We start from the raw sequence: 18,399 nt of genomic DNA, 5'->3' as shown, positions 1-18,399 counted from the left end.
TTAATACTGTTCATCTGATTATCAGCAGTGATTATTCATGCATTAAGAATTTGCAGATAAAGGAACCACTAAGTGAAGTGATTACAGTGTTGATGTTGGATTTACTCAAAGATGTAACTACTGTCGGGGGTTAAGGGAAGGGTTTTTGCTTTCATAGAGGTGACTATGATGGTCTGAGACAGATTTTAAAATCTATACAGTGGGACCAACTGATGTTACCAACAGCAAATTCTAAATGGGAAGGGATTAATCTTGGAAGATACTAGGCTTTTCCTACCAACTAAAAAATACTCTTCAAGGTTTAGGCCTAAATGGAGAGCAGATGAACTAATGAGACTTGTAGGAGAGAATAAAAATTCATGGGATGCATATAAATGATCAGGTGACACAGAAGACTAAGGAGATATAAAAAGATATAAAAGTCACAAAGGAGGTTAGGCAAGTGAAGGTAGATTATGAGAAGTCTTTGGCAAAGGATGCAAAGAAATAACAGCAAAGACTTCTTTACTTATCATCATCATCATCAGCCATTTTCAATCCACTGCAGGATGAAGGCCTTTCCAGCAACTTTCCAGTTCCTTCTGTTTTGAGCACTGGCCATCCATTTACTACCCACAAACTCATGAATTTCATCTATCCATCTCCGCCTTTACCTTCCAGGTTTTCTTCTAGCTCCTCTTGGATACCATTCTGTTATTTTCTTAGTCCATCTGTCATCATGTCTTCGAGCTATGTGTCCTGCCCAAGACCATTTTAGTTCTTTAGTTTTGATTAGAATGTCCTTTACTTGAGTTTGCTGCCTAATCCATGTGTTTCTCTTCTTATCTAACAGTCTGATTCCCAATATAATTCGTTCCATTCTTTGCTGTGTAGTTCTCAACTTGATATCGATGTTCAACTTTTGCTGATCCTGCTCAGATAGCAAACAAATTGAATGAGTATTTTGCATCTACATTCACACATGATGAAGTCTATAGGGAAGTGGAAGCCAGAAGCTTATAAAACTCTGGCAGGGAGATAGATGATTTTAAATAACTCAGAGCAAAGTGGACGAGAAATTGATCATAAAAAAGGTCTGCTAACCCAACCTAGAGTGGATGGGATCTATCCAGTCATATTAAAGGAGGCAGCAAAGTAAGTAAGTAAGTAATAATAATGAAAGCTTTCTTGGGTACATGGGGGTCCCCATGGACTGGAGATGTGGAAATGTTTTCCCAATTCACAAAGGGGGACACAAGTAATTACAGACCAGCTAGTTTAACTTCAGTTCTAGGGAAAATAATGGAGTCACTGGTTAAAGAAATATTGCAGGAACATCTAGACAAGACTGTGCAGTAATAGTTGTATTTTACAACTATTATTGCACAGTAATAGGTGTAAGACTGTGCAGTAATAGTTGTATTTTACTCATTAGTTCAGATGAACTAATAAGATTTAGCATTAGCATTAGCAGAGGCATATGATGCAAGAAAGCAAGCTTATTCAGCATCAGCCAAAAAAAACAAAAAAAAAAAAAAAGAAACCCACTCCCATTTCACCCCTCCGTTCGTTCGAAATACCTGTCCAGTTGAGCTTTAAATTTGTTTAGGCTATCAACTTCAACAACCAGTGATGGAAGTCGGTTCCACCAACCAACCACCCGCTGGCCAAAGGCAAATATCCGCACATCTATCCGACATCCGTCCTTCCTCAATTTGAATTTATGCCCTCTGAGGTGATTATTCTGAGAAAGATGAAGAATCCCATTGGCATTGAGCATGCTCAAACCATTCAAAGCCTTATACACCTCTATCAGATCACCTCGCCGGTGCCTAGTCTCCAGACTCTGTAATTTGCAAAACTTAAGCCTTTCTTCGTAAGAGCAACCCTTTGTTCCATTTACTAATCTTGTTGCCCTTCTCTGTACCCGTTCCAGCAGCTCTACATCCTTCTTGAAATGGGGCCTCCAGACCTGTATACAGTACTCAAGATGTGGCCTTACCATTGCCTTATACAAGGGAATAATCACCTCCTTATCCCTGCTAGAAAAATTCCTGTATATCATTGACAAGACACCATGAGCTACTCTTGCAGCTCGTCTGCACTGCTCAGAGAACTTCATATCTGCCTGCACAATTACCCCCAGGTCCTTTTCATTCTCCACCACTGTCAGTGTAGTACCGCAGAGTTGATACGTTGCTCTGGGGTTACTGTTTCCCATATGCAGCACTTTACATTTGTCGATGTTAAACCTCATTTGCCACCTCTCAGCCCATCTGTTCAACCTTTCCAGATCCTGTTGCAGCAGCATAGCGTCAGTATTGTCCTTAACGACCCTGCCAACCTTTGTATCATCTGCAAACTTGGACATTAAACATGATATCCCATCATCAATATCATTCATAAACACCGAAAACAACAACGGACCCAACACTGAACCTTGAGGAACTCCACTAATAACATTAGTCCACGTTGAGCAGTGTCCATTGATTACCACTCTCTGTCTTCTGCCACTCAACCATCCCCTTATCCATAGCAGCAATTTGCCTCCAATGCCACACTGCTCCAATTTGTGCAGCAGTCTTCCATGTGCAACAGTATCAAAAGCCTTTCTAAGATCCAAATATATAATATCAAAGTTATTCCCTGCATCCAGTTCTTTTGTGACTACATCATAGTATCCAATCAAATTGGTCAGGCAAGACCTGCCCTTAACAAAACCATGCTGCGTCTGAGCTATAACTGAATTCTTGTCTAGATGATCCTGCAGTGCTTCTTTAACCAGTGCCTCCATTAATTTACCTGGAACAGAAGTTAAACTAACAGGTCTATAATTACTTGTGTCAGCCTTTGAACCTCCTTTGTGAATTGGGGTCACATTTGCACATCTCCAGTCCATAGGTACCTCCCCTGAGTCCAAGGAAGCTCTCATAATTATGGCTAAGGGTTTGCTTACTTCCTTTGCTGCCTCCTTTAATATAACTGGATAGATCCCATCCACCCCAGGTGCCTTTTTTATGTTTATCCCCAACAATCTCTCCTCCACTTTCCTCTCAGTTATTACAAAATCATCCAGCTCGCTGCCAATGTTTACTTTACCTACATCATTCTCCTTCCTGAATAACTCCTCATGCGTGAATGTAGATGCAAAATACTCGTTTAGATTGTTAGCCACCTGAGCAGGATCCTCAACTGTTGAACCATCAATATCCAGTGGACCAATCTGATTCATCCCTTTCCTTTTCGAGTTCAAGTATGTAAAGAACTCTTTTCTGTTTTTCTTTGCATCCTTTGCCAAGGATTTTTCATAGTCTGCCTTTGCCTGCCTAATCTCCTTTGTGACTTGGTTACAGACCAACTTATATCTATCATAGGCTTCCATGTCACCCATTAATTTGTATGTATCCCATGCATTTTTCTTCTCTGCCACATGTCTCATTAGTTCATCTGACAACCATTTAGGCCTAAACCTTGAACAATATTTCTTAGTTGGTATGTAAAGCCTGGTAGCCTCCAAGATTAGTTCCTTGAATGCTTCCCATTTTGAGTTTGCTGTTGGTAACATCATCAGTTGGTCCCACTGTATAGAATTTAAATACTGTCTCAGACCATCATAGTCGCCTTTACGAAAACAAAAACCCTTCCCTTTACCTCTGATGGTAGTTACCTCCTTGAGTAAATCCCACTTCAACACACTGTGATCACTGCCACCTAGTGGTTCATTTATCTGCAGGTTCTTAATGCATGAGGAATCACTACTGATAATCAGATCAAGAGTATTGCTCCCTCTTGTTGCCTCATGAACATGCTGATGTAGAAAACAATCATCCAATAAATCCACAAAAGCCTTGCTAGTGTGCGAGTGACCAACCCACAAATTCCAGTCAATATCTGGGAAATTAAAGTCCCTCATTATAAGACTCTCTGATTTACTCATCAGAGTCATTAGGCCTATAGCACACTCCTACTCTCAATTTTGATTTCCCTATGCTTATGTCACACCAAACTGACTCGACGCTGCCCTGTCCATCGATGTCGACTGGCTTCACTTCCTTGGACTTTATGTGTTTCTTAATTAATAGCATAACCCCTCCTCCCCTCCTGTCCTGTCTATCCTTTCTATACACATTGTATTCCCCAAATTCCAGTTCCGCATTACTTATATCTGTGTGACACCACGTCTCTGATATCCCAACAATATCTGCCTTTGATGTTTCGAGCAATGCATGGGATGCATATAAATTATCAAGCAACACAGAAGCCTATGGAAAAAATAAGCTACTCTGTAATCAAATCACAAAGGAGGTTAGGCAAGCAAAGGCAGATTACAAGAAATCCTTGGCAAAGGACACAAAGAAGAACAGCAAAGAGTTCTTTACTTATGTAAACTCAAGAAGGAAGAGGATGAATCAGATTGGTTCAAATTATGAGAGCTTCCTTGGAGTCAGGGGAGGTCCCCGTGGACTGGAGATATGCAAATGTGACCCCAATTCACAAAGAGGGATCAAAGGGTGACAAGTAATTACAGACCTGTTATTTTAACTTCAGTTCTGGAGAAATCAATGGAGGAACTGGTTAAAGAAGCACTGCAGGATCATCTAGACAAGACTGCAGTTATAGTGGAGACACAACACAGCATGGGTTTGTTAAGGGGAAGTCTTGTCTGACCAATTTGATTGGATACTACAATTAGTATCCAATCAAGTATCCAATGAGTATCCTTCAAAACAAAATAAGAATAAAATTATAAAAACAAATAAGAGAGGGAAAAGACTTTTGCCTTTGTAACATATCTTTCATGCAATACATATTGTACTGCAAGTCAAATATGCATGGAAGTTAATCAGACCCATTTTTTGATATAGTTCTAGGAATATAACTACAATGAACACTTCCTGTATTTTGAAATTATTAATTATGGTTGCCAGATCACTTCTGATTGTGGCTCACAAACCTACGAGGTTAAGATATGCAGCTCCTATTATAACGTTTGGTCATTCCTGGTATATTCTTGTTTCGTCGTAATTAAAATTATTTTATAATTCTAAACCTTGTATTTTATGACAATTAAGTAACAGAAGACATGAAAATCTGAAACTTTTACATGTCAGTCAGGTTTATTCTATTTAGAAATAAACTTGAATCTATAATTTAGGCAGTACCAAAGAGATAAAAACTTGGTTTAGAAGTAAAACACAACAGCTTTCTCAAACTATTCCTCAAATGCAAAACTATTTTTTTTTTTTTTTTTTTTGATTTGGTAGTTGTTGGCGCATCGGCTTCTGTGGCCATATTGCACCTCCCAAGGTTTTTGCAGTACTTTGATCCAAGCCCGAGGCGGGAATCGAACCCGCGACCTTTGGGTTGCCAGGCAGGTACTTTACCCACTCGGCTAGCCCGGTCGGCCGCAAAACTATCTTCAAACCTGAATATTCTATAGTACAATCTGCTGCTCTGCAGGAGCAATGAGCTGCTCCAAATGACATTTGGCACTTATTTTATATAGGTTTGTGAACTATGACTCTCCTGTGAAAATTATGCTCATGCAATTCCTTATAAACATGTACTGTACATACTTAAAAGACAATCCCATTTAATATGGAGCACTAATGTCAGGTGTTTTCAAGGTACAATTTTAGAAACAAACTGTTTTATCACCTTTGGTTTTTCATCTTTTCCTAAAATCAACCACTATTTATCTAGAAAGGCTCAAACAGTTTGCTATTATTGCTATTTATATAGTGTATTAGCATCTAAAGCAATATTGCGCTGTATGTATCAGTCAGATGTACGACACAAACTAAGTTAATAACATGGCAAGCACCAATCTCATCTCTTTAAAATTCTAGAGGTTCCTTACAGTGATTCATACTGACTATATTATGCCTACTGTTTCCTACACATTTTACTACTGTTCCTTATCAACATATATCCAACTAGCATCATTTACTACCTTTATTCAAGTGTCCAGTTACTTCCAAGAAAAAGCACATAATAGTACACATACATAAAAGAATTCTATGCCAAAGATAAAAATAACCTTACCTTTCTAAACTAATATAAACATTTAAAATAAAGAACCAACCTGCTGCTAATCCAACCAACAGAACACACAGCCAGCCAGACCAAGCATCATGAAATCCTTTAATGAGATCATAGACAGATTCACCTTTTTTTTTAATAATATATCGATGTCTCATACGATCACGAGCAATGTCTCTCTGCCAATCAATTGTATGAAAATCATCATACTGACCAATTCCTGGAGGTAAATCTTCCATATCTTGAAGACCAGTTCCTAGAAAAAAATTGAAGTAGAATAGTCAAGTAAAATAATAATGAAAATAAAATAGACATGCTTCCCAATTATGCCTGCACTAAATAACAGATTAAATAAACTAAACTAAATAACGCCATTTCAAAAGATATAAAGGTGGGCAAACAATGCATATATTACATACAGGTAATTTGACAATTGGGTAATTTCAAAATACTGAAATATGTAAATTGCTCAGATTCATTGTGAAAGTCCAAAATGACAAATAAAGTTAATGTAATGCCAAGATTTTCCTACTCTCGAGTCTGGTGAAGGCCATCATGCTTTGATTTTTTTTTATTATATGCTTTGATTTTTTTTATTATTATAAAATTTACTTCCTAAATATGTATCAAAAGCTTTACCTTTCAATGTAAAGGAAGAAAATGTACCATAATTTAAAATGAATAAAATCTCAATCTCATTTCCTAATTAAACCATAAAATTACAAACAATTTTCTTGGGCCCACCTTTATGCATCTTTTTAACTGAAAACTGTTCTGCAGTTTTTTTTTGTTTTTTTTTTTCTTTATATGCAGGCAGTTACAACAGTTCATTTTGATTATACACCCACTTTTTTTTTTTTTTTTTTTTTTTTTTTAGCTCTTCAGTACTCTAAAAACTACTTTAGTCAATACCTTACAAAAAAACACTTTTTCTTAGTATCTATAATAAAAATTCCAAAGCTCAAGGTGGGGTGAAAATAAGTGCCACATGCCTGAATTTGCCCATACTTGAGTCTGGATTAATTCTGCAGCAAAGGTATAGAATTTTGTTGAAACATGGAAGCAGGCATGGGATATTATCCTATAGCATTTTAAAATGCATGAGCAGTTCAAAATATTTCTCATTGATTTTTCTTCTCTTAACTCTACCATTAAAATATAATCATGTGATAAAATAATCATATATAATGAAAACTCTATAGACCTAAAGTTAGTAATATAAAGTGTGCTGAAATCTGTGAACTAATGCCCACATTATGACTGAATCACACTTTAATCTATGATGAACAGCAAAATAACAAAAAAAGAAGCACAAAATGATAGCAGTGTTTTTGTATATGAGCATGCACAACTCTAAATGATGAGGTATGCTGACTTTCGCATACCAACCTTCAGATCACAGATGCTGCTATATATTTTGAATATTTTCCTTTTCCTTGATTAATAACATTTTAACAATTTTAAAAATAAATTTATGGTAAAAGTTATAGTTGTTAACTTTTAAAAAATCTTAAGAAACTTGATTTAGTTTTAAAAAAATAAAATGCGCTTCTATATTATAAGTTTTAAATTAGATTTATTAGTAAATGAGGACACGATTTTTACAATTTGTTGACTCAATCAGTCCCAATATCTAAATTAAAATGGAAATGTTTCCGAATTCCTTACTAAATTATGTCAGTTTGGGTTCTATACAATTTCCAGTGTGACTGCCATTCCAAGTGAAAATTCTTAAGGTTCAAACACTGGGGTCAGTAATAGAATTCAATGAATAATTCAGAATCATTACCATTTTAATTTAGTTAATCAAATTTTTCAATTTCTTAAGCTGTGTATGGACAGAACTGTCCATCCGACACTATAAAAAAGTGGAAAAGGGAGTTCCAGTGCAGTCGTCCAAGTTTCTTTGACAAGCCAAGGGAAGGAAGGCCATCAACATCCACAGACAATGAGACGGTTGCAATGGTTGGGCAGCTGGTGCTGAGTGACAGATGTGTGACAATTCGTTTCATCGCAAATGCAGTGGGAATTAGTAGTAATAGTAGTGGTGGCATGTGATGCAAGAAAGCAAATGTATGAGCTTATGCAGCATCAGCCAAAAAAAAAAATCACCATTCCCTCCAATTAACCACCCGCTGGCTAAAGGCAAATTTCCGCACATCTATTCTACATCTGTCTTTTCTTAATTTGAATTTATGCCCCCTTAGGTTCGTAATCTGAACAAGTGGAAGGATCCCATCAGAATTCAGCGTGTTCAAGGCCTTATATACCTCAATCAGATCACCGCGCAGGTGCCTAGTCTCCAGCCACTGCAATTTGCAGAACTTAAGCCTCTCTTGGTAAGAGGATCCCTTCATTCCCCCTCACCAATCTTGTTGCCCTTCTCTGTACATGCTCAAGTAAATCTACATCCTTCCTAAAATGAGGCCTCCAGAGCTGTACGCAGTACTCAAGGTGTGGCCTGACCATTGCCTTATACAGAGGGATAATCACCTCCTTTTCCCTGCTAGCAAAATTCCTATATATCATTGACAAAACCCCATGACCTGCCCTGGCAGCCTGTCTGCATTGCTCAGAAAACTTCATATCTGCCTGCACAATTACTCCAAGGTCTTTTTCATTTTCTACCACCTTAAGTGTAGTACCACACAGTTAGTACGTTTCTATGGGGTTACTTCTACCCATATGCAGTACAGTAATACCCCGACTTACGCTACCCCGACTTACGCGAACTCGGAGTTACGCGGTTCTTGATTTTTTCGTTTGGCAACGCTGCCGCCCACTATCTTCAAGGTCATTTTTCATATGTTATCGATATCCGGTGCGACGGCGGAGATTGAGAGCGAAAGATGAACAAAATTCAACTCTGCTGCTTTTATGTTTTTTTATATCAGTGAAGGGGAAACACATTTCACCATAATAACGTAAAAACCAACACAATTCCAGCTATCGGTATAATCGCAAATGCAATTAGATCGAGTTTACTACCAGTTTATAACAGATTTCACTAGCAGAAACGCAACTGGATTTTTATTGTTTTATGGTAGTAACCCCTAGAAATGTGAGGTGTTAATAGTGTATCTCTGCCTTTATGGTGTTGTTTATTCAGTTGCTACATGCGCGCAGCTTTGTTTATGCGTATCAAGCGTGCTCCTCGTTTTGTAATTGTGCTTTATTCCCTAAAAATTAGTAAAATTAAAAGGTGTGAAAAGGAAGCGTCCTGGTGAAGACACTGCAGATTCAGAGAGAAAAAGAAAAGCAATTATCGATAAACAGAGGCGGACTGGATCAAAAATTCTTACCCGGGAAAATTTATAGTGGCCTCACACTATGGTTTATGGCCAAAATCACACCGGCCCACCGGGGTTTCCCCGGTAAAGCTTATGGCCAGTCCGCCTCTGTCGATAGAGAAAAAATATGAAATTGTGAAACGCTTTGAGCGAAATGAAAGACCATGTGATATTGCACGTGCTACAGGCCTAAATGAAGAAACGGCGAAAAGCACATGACAATTGCAAACTTGACAGGTTGAAAATTGAAAAGATCTCAATTGTAAAGGGCTTAAAAATTTTAGAAAACATAGACTCCAACGAAGAACGCGTTATAGCTACAAAGCAAGGAATAAAAAAATTATTAGTTTGCTACGAAGAAATTCTGCGTGAAAAAAAGGAACGCGCTGTGTCGTCAGACGAATTTGTTAGATTTTATGAAGCCATCGACATCGAAATAACTTTTTAACGTAAGTCATTTGTTTTTTTAATACATATTTTGTATTAATATGTATAAAGAACTGCAATTTTATTAATATTTTTCTTCTAAACTAGTGTTTTTGTTAGTCCTTGGTCCCAATTAAGCAAAATTTATATGTATTTATATGCAAAGTTGTACCCCGACTTACGCGAATTCGACTTACGCGATTTTCGTCGGACCCACCTATCGCGTAACTTCGGGGTATTACTGTACTTTGCATTTGTCAAGGTTAAACTTCAGTTGCCACTTCTTAGCCCATTTGCCCAAATTATCTAGATCCTGTTGCAGTAGCAGACTGCCATTACTGTCAATAACAACCCTGCCAACCTTTGTATCATCTACAAACTTCGACATTAAGCCTGATATACCTTCATCGATATCATTGATAAATATACAAAACAACAGTGGACCTAACACCGAACCCTGTGGGACTCCACTAATAACATTAGTCCAAGAAGAGCAGCACCCATTGATTACCACCCTCTGTCTTCTCGCACTTAACCATCCTTTTATCCATTGTAGCAACTTACCCTTAATACCATTCTGCTCCAATTTGTACAATAGTCTTCCATTAGTTATGTTATGTTATTTGGTTTTTAGGAGCATTAGCAACTAAGGCCATATTGCTCTGGTGATATGCGGTGGTCATTCACTGACCTTTCCACATCCTCCGTATTTGGTGGTCACAGGCTCGAACCCCGGTCTAATCAAGAAGCATGTAACACACTGCTGCTCCTGCCCACCCGGCTACGGAGGGGCCCGGGAATTAGTTATGGGTCTGCCCACAGCATTTTACATGATCATCTGCACATGATGGGTTCCAAGATTGCTGACGCCTTTGCAGAAGCAATGTCGAATGCAATGCTCTCGCCAACTGTTGGATTTGTGTAATGCAGATGTTGAAAACATTTTTGATTGGTTGGTGACGAATGCTGGGTGTACCAGTATGATCTGGACACCAAAGACATGTCAAAGCAGTGGAAGCACACCTCCAAAAAAGGCAAAGACCACTCCATCTGCGAAGAAGGTGATGTTGTCCGTGTTTTGGGACAGTAAAGGGGTTATTCTGACAGATTACCTAAAGGCGAGTACAGTGGTCTCCGGCAGTTTTTAAATTCTGTACAGTGGGATCAACTGACGATGTTACCAACAATAAATTCTAAGTGGGAAGCATTCAAGGAATTAATCGTGGAAGCTACTAAAAGTTTCATACCTATTAAGAAATATTGTTCAAGGTTTAGGCCTAAATGGTTGTCAAATGAACTAATGAGACTCGTGACAGAGAAGAAAAATGCATGGGATGCATATAAATTATCAAGCGACTCAGAAGCCTATGGCAAATATAAGTTAATCTGTAATCAGGTCACAAAGGATGTTCGGCAGGCAAAGGCAGATTACGAGAAATCCTTGGCAAAAGATGCTAAGAAAAACAGCAAGGATTTCTTTACTTATATAAACTCTAAAAGGAAGGGGATGAATCTGATTGGTCCAATTGACATCGATGATTCGACAGTTGATGATCCTGCTCAGATAGCAAACAAACTGAATGAGTATTTTGCATCCACATTCACACGTGAGGAATTATTAAGGTTTGAAAATGGCAGAAGGTTATCAAATTGTAGCAGGGTGCTTAATGATCTTGTAATAACTGAGAGCAAAGTGGAAGAGAAATTGTTGAAGTTAAACGTAAGAAAATCACCTGGGCTGGATGGGATCTATCCAGTTATATTAAAGGAGGCGGCAAAGCAACTAAGCAAACCCTTAGCCATAATTATGAGAGCATCCTTGGACTCAGGGGAGGTTCCCACAGACTGGAGATGTGCAAATGTATCCCCAATTCACAAAGGGGGATCGAAGGGTGACGAGTAATTACAGACCAGTTAGTTTAACTTCTGTTCCGGGTAAAATAATGGAGTCGCTGGTTAAAGATGCATTGCAGGATCATCTAGACAAGATTGCAGCAACAATTCAGACACAGCATGGGTTTGTTAAGGGAAAGTCTTGTCTGACAAATTTGATAGGATAATATGATGTGGTTACAAAGGAATTGGATGCAAAAAACAATTTTGATATCATATATTTGGATTTCAGAAAAGCTTTTGACACTGTTGCGCATTGAAGACTATTGTACAAATTGGAGCAGAATGGTATTAAGGGTAAGTTGCTACAATGGATAAAAGGATGGTTAAGTGCGAGAAGACAGAGGGTGGTAATCAATGGGTGCTGCTCTTCTTGGACTAATGTTATTAGTGGAGTCCCACAGGGTTCGGTGTTAGGCCCACTGTTGTTTTGTATATTTATCAATGATATTGATGAAGGTATATCAGGCTTAATGTCAAAGTTTGCAGATGATACAAAGGTTGGCAGGGTTGTTAATGACAGTAATGGCAGTCTGCTACTGCAACAGGATCTAGATAATTTGGGCTGATGGGCTAAGAAGTGGCAACTGAAGTTTAACCTTGACAAATGCAAAGTACTGCATATGGGTAGAAATAACCCCAGAGAAACGTACCAACTGTGTGGTACTACACTTAAGGTGGTAGAAAATGAAAAAGACCTGGGAGTAATTGTGCAGTCAGATATGAAGTTCTCTGAGCAATGCAGACAGGCTGCCAGGGCAGATCATGGGGTTTTGTCAATGATATATAGGAATTTTACTAGCAGGGAAAAGGAGGTGATTATCCCTCTGTATAAGGCAATGGTCAGGCCACGCCTTGAGTACTGCGTACAGTTCGGGAGACCTCATTTTAGGAAGGATGTAGATTTACTTGAGCGGGTACAGAGAAGGGCAACAAGATTGGTGAGGGGAATGAAGGGATCCTCTTACCAAGAGAGGCTTAAGTTCTGCAAATTGCAGTGGCTGGAGACTAGGCACCTGCGCGGTGATCTGATTGAGGTATATAAGGCCTTCAATGGGTTGAGCACGCTGAATTCTGATGGGATCCTTCCACTTGTTCAGATTACGAACCTAAGGGGGCATAAGTTCAAATTAAGAAAAGACAGATGTAGAATAGATGTGCGGAAATTTGCCTTTAGCCAGCAGGTGGTTAATTGCTGGAACAAACTTCCATCTGTCGTGGAAGTTGATAGGTTGAATAAATTTAAGGAGGAACTGGACAGGCATTTGGAGCGAATGGTGTGATTTTTTTTTTTTTTTGGCTGATGCTGCATAAGCTCATACATTTGCTTTCTTGCATCACATGCCACTACTACTACTACCTACCTCATGGTTCCATACTTACTGGAGAATACTACAGAAAATCTTTTGAAAAAGTTACATGATGCTTTGAAGGTGAAAAGGTGTGGAATGTTAACCAAAGATGTCCATCTTCTGTCAGACAATGCACCAGCTCACACAGCCGTTGCAACCATCAACTTTGTTGCCCAGTGTGGCTTCGAACTACTGCAGCACCCATCCCATTCTCCTGACCTAGCACCATCAGACTTCTTATTTCGAGAAACAAAGAAGCCATTGCATGGATGCCACTTTAATTCATCTCATGAAGTCATCAATGAAATGGAATCGTGGTTTTCAGGCAAAAAGTGTGGACTTCTATGATCAAGGCATTAAGCAACTGATCAATAGATAGGAGAAATGTGTTACTATACAGAGTACACAGAAAAGGATTAAAGTTGCTGTGAAGTTTCACCTTTCTAGGGCTACAATTTCTAGGTAAGGGTATGAACTTTTGGATACCCCCTTGTACCTCTGGGTACCTACCCACTCATTGATGAGAAGCAAAATAGCTTTGAAACAATGCTGAGTGGTGATACTCAACTTAAAATAAGTAACAGTATTGTTCTCTAAAGAGGAAGTGTTACTTACAGTAAGTCTCCGAATATGTAAGAGATGCGTTCCAGGGCTTCTCACTTAAGTCGAGTTTTATGTAACTCAGGAATGACTAATAAAATATTGCTACTATATTCCTCATATGCCAAAATTACAAAAACCACATAATATCCTCAGAAGAATGAAGAAAAATAGTTATATATTTTTCAATTAATTAGTTATATATCATATATATAGCTATAATTTTTAATTAGTTCAATTAAAAACTTTATCTGGGGACAGCAGTGAAGCAACCAGAGTGGCTTATAAGAAAAAAAACATAAAATAAAGGAAAAAATTGCATATTACTACTGTACTGTAAAAACTGATATGTATTTCGTAGCCTTGGTTATTATAGTTGATTTCATTGCTGATCCCTTCACCGCTTCTCGTATTCTGTCTTTGCTCTTTATTATTGTGTTCACTGTTAACACTGACAAATCTAAATTCTGTGCGATACTTGTTAATGTTTGACTATTTTCATGCATCCTCATTATTTTAATTTTCTGATCCAAATCGATCGTGTCCTTTTCTTGGTAGATTTACTAGTACCGCTATCACTTAATCTCTTGGTTGGCACCATGATAACGGTCAAAATGGAATTTTCTCTAAAGAATTTCATAGGGTTAAGGCTGAAACATACTATTATCACCTTACGTGAGCTCACATTTTACTAAAGCACATTTCTGGAGGCCACTAACATTAAAACAATTTGCAGTTTTCCATTTATTGGGCTTTTCTGTTAGTGCAATCTATTACAAACAGGTAATAAATTCGATCTTATTACATTTGAGATAATACCGTAGGCTGGAATTCTGTGGATTTTTAAGTTATTATGGTGAAATGGGTCCCCCCCCCCTTTCACTGAAATCTTCAGAATCTTCTCTTCATTCCTATTTTTGAAGATTTGTAAACTTGTTACTCCTTACTCACTTGTTAAATTTGTGTGTGTGCCGTGTTCATTGTTATTGATTGCTTATTTTTACTGTTTTAAATTTTACAATCATAAAACAAAAAAAATAATTGAGTGAAAAAAAATTTACATAAGTCCGAGGTTACATAACTCAGGCTTATACTTCAAATACAGTAAGCTTGGGACTTGCTGTATTTGAAGTATAAAGAGGGCAACTCACTGTGAAGGATTTCAAAATATGAGATTGTTACAGTAATGATGCCACTGTACAAACTTTGGTTTGTATAAAAATTCAACTATGTAGAAATGATGCAATGCACTGCCCAATCTCATAGTCTGAATTTTACAGTGTGAAGCTTTGTGCCTTAAATTATTACTAGTCTTAGTAATAAATTTAATTTAAACTTATAAAATGGAAAATTGCATTTTCTTTAAAACTAACTTAATATTATCATGTGTAATGTCCTTCTCAAATCAAATTAACTTTAAGCTATTTTTTTTCATGATTCTATTATTTTCCAAAAACAATAACTTTGAAATAAAATGAGCTTAACAATTGGTAAGCTCATGAATATACCAATTTCTCATACAAAATCAGGAGCAAAATTCGATTTGTCAGTAGTAAAGTTTTTTTTTTTTTTGGGGGGGGGGGATGAAAATAGAGAGAAAAATGCAAAAAAAATTAAGGAAAATAACTAACAAGATATTAAAAGATAAAATTAGAAAATGATGCTGAATTCAACCTATTGAAGAATGGATACATAAAAGGGAAAAAAGGGAGAAATATAAGGGAAAATTATAAGGAATGATATGCAAAAAGGAATGACGGAGCATTAGAAACCTACAAGCAAGAGAAGCAGAGGACGACCAAAAAGAAGGTGGTAGTAGTAGTAGTGGCATGTGATGCAAGAAAGCAAGTGTATGAGCTTATGCAGCATCAGCCAAAAAAAAAAAAAAAAAAACACACCATTCCCTCCAAATTCCTGTTCAGTTCCTCCTTAAATTTATTTAACCTGTCAACTTCCACAACGACAGATGGAAGTTTGTTCCAGCAATTAACCACCCGCTGGCTAAAGGCAAATTTCCGCACATCTATTCTACATCTGTCTTTTCTTAATTTGAATTTATGCCCCCTTAGGTTCGTAATCTGAACGAGTGGAAGGATCCCATCAGAATTCAGCGTGCTCGACCCATTCAAGGCCTTATATACCTCAATCAGATCACTGCACAGGTGGCGCCTCCGTAGCCAGGTGGGCAGGAGCGGCAGTGCGTAGCACACGCTTCTTGATTAGACCGGGGTTCGAGCCCGTGATCACCAAATACGGAGGATGCGGAAAGGTCAGGGAATGACCACCGCATATCCCTGGAGCAATATGGCCTTAGTTGCTAATGCTCCTAAAAAAAAAAAAAACAAATAACCAAATAACCACACAGGTGCCGAGTCTCCAGCCACTGCAATTTGCAGAACTTAAGCCTCTCTTGGTAAGAGGATCCCTTCATTCCCCTCACCAATCTTGTTGCCCTTCTCTGTACACGCTCAAGTAAATCTACATCCTTCCTAAAATGAGGCCTCCAGACCTGTACGCAGTACTCAAGACGTGGCCTGACCATTGCCTTATAGAGAGGGACAATCACCTCCTTCTTCCTGCTAGCAAAATTCCTATATATCATTGACAAAACCCCATGACCTGCTCTGGCAGCCTGTCTGCATTGCTCAGAAAACTTCATATCTGACTGCACACTTACTCCCAGGTCTTTTTCATTTTCTACCATCTTAAGTGCAGTACCACACAGTTGGTACGTTTCTCTGGGGTTACTTCTACCCATATGCAGTACTTTGCATTTGTCAAGGTTAAACTTCAGTTGCCACTTCTTAGCCCATCTGCCCAAATTATCTCGATCCTGTTGCAGTAGCACACTGCCATTACTGTCATTAACAACCCTGCCAACCTTTGTATCATCTGCAAACTTCGACATTAAGCCTGATATACCTTCATCAATATCATTGATAAATATACAAAACAACAGTGGACCTAACACCGAACCCTGTGGGACTGCACTAATAACATTAGTCCACGAAGAGCAACACCCATTGATTACCACCCTCTGTCTTCTCCCACTTAACCATCCTTTTATCCATTGTAGCAACTTACCCTTAATACCATTCTGCTCCAATTTGTACAATAGTCTTCTATGCGCAACAGTGTCAAAAGCTTTCCTGAAATCCAAATATATGATATCAAAATTATTTTTTGCATCCAGTTCCTTTGTAACCACATCATAATATCCTATCAAATTTGATGTGGTTACAAAGGAAATGATCTATCCTATACTCAACAAGCAGGATGCTTAATGGGAAAAGATGAAGAAAGTTGAAGCAAGCTTCACTGTTGCAATCAGAGATAAAAACTCCCAATGTTTTGTGGCTGATTCATCAGTGCAAGCAGCCTGTTCACTGGGGAAAGCATAGCTGAGCCAACTCACAAAAAATTACATAAGTAAAAAAAATGGGGTATGTAATCAACCCAAGCAAATTTTTACCACAGTTCTGTCCACAGCTGCTGAACTTAAATTCAATACACCGCAATAGAAAAACTTAAACCGTTTGACAACATTTAGAGGTCACTGTTTCTCCTCATTAGGCCCACTGGATTGACAACTGACTCACCCTTCAAAATATTCTTGTATAATTCTGAGAGAACAGTAGGATCAGATTTTATTTACATGAAAGTTTTTGTCCCTGTCCTGAAGATAATTTTAATCCCCATGCCACTGTTGATGGGATAATCAGCTAGCTGCATCGCATAAAACACAAATGCAGAAATGCAACAAAGAAATCATAAGGCTATTATTACCTTGAGTATATCTGAAATTTGTAAAATAAGAAAAGAACAAATTAGAATACATTAAACGTGGTTCTAATAGTGAAGTGGGTAACTACCAACCAGTAAGTCAGACTTCAGTGGTGGGGAAAATCATGGAATCAATGGTCAAGAGTGCAATACAGGTCAACCAGATAAAAATGGAATTCTGAAGGAAATACAGCATGATTTTGTAAATGGAAAATCATTTTAACCAATTTGTAAGCTATTCTGATAGAGTCAGTCATGGCCTAAATGTAAGAAATAATTCTGACATGTTTATTTGGATTTTAGCAGAGCATTTGACTCAGTCTTACATGAGAGGTTACTATACAAGCTGGATCATGGAATCACAGAGAAAATTCTTAGGTGGATCATAGTGGCTGCAGTGTAGAGGATTATGATTATGATTAACTGGCCTATATAAGAAGTTTGGGAAACTGGCTTTTATAATCCCCTTTAAATAATAAAAAATAATTTACTCTTCATTCATTGTTACATTGATGAACCCAACTGTAAAAGCACTCCCAAAAATCATTTCTTGATAAGTCGTTGAGAGCAGTCATTGTGGCTTTTATATTTCTAATCTTCTTTGATGCACTAGTGCCACTTGAAAGTTGCAACTGAAAATTACAATTGAAATTTTGTTCGAATACTTGTCTCTGCAAACCTGACATTTCTCTCAGTCACTGTAGCACTGAAACCAGATGAACACACTAGTGTGTAAGAAAATGTTACAATTCATATTTTACATATGTAGGGATCCCAGATTTTAAAAACAAAAAACCAGGAAGCTGTGAAATTCAGGTCTATTTATGTTAGAGGCAATGTTTTCGAGCGCAATACTTTTGATAGACTTTTTAAAGAAGTGTATGAAGTATACATACATACAGTAATCCCTCGATTAATGCGCTAAATTTTTTCGATACCAAATATCAATTAGGGCAGTACAAAAATTCGATTAATGTGGTAGCTATAATGCAAGTCCATATTTTTCAAGCTTTTATTTAATCACCGCTTTAATT

The 18,399-nt window shown here is 37.8% G+C and overlaps 1 protein-coding gene across 6 annotated transcripts in view; it reads right to left on the bottom strand.

Moving 5' to 3' along the window:
- ClC-c (chloride channel protein 3) overlaps positions 1–18,399 on the bottom strand; it is a 378,652-nt gene that overhangs the window by 215,440 nt on the left and 144,813 nt on the right. For all 6 annotated transcript variants that reach the window (XM_090383982.1, XM_090383981.1, XM_090383980.1 and 3 more), the window contains one exon: positions 6,065–6,277. In XM_090383982.1, the coding sequence (XP_090240108.1) occupies positions 6,065–6,277 (213 nt within the window). The remainder of the gene's footprint in view (positions 1–6,064; positions 6,278–18,399) is intronic.

This window comes from Mastigoproctus giganteus, chromosome 10, assembly GCF_048544385.1.
Source record: "Mastigoproctus giganteus isolate SK-2022 chromosome 10, ASM4854438v1, whole genome shotgun sequence".
Classification (NCBI taxonomy): domain Eukaryota; kingdom Metazoa; phylum Arthropoda; class Arachnida; order Uropygi; family Thelyphonidae; genus Mastigoproctus; species Mastigoproctus giganteus.
This window is presented reverse-complemented; position numbering and strand designations above follow the sequence as displayed.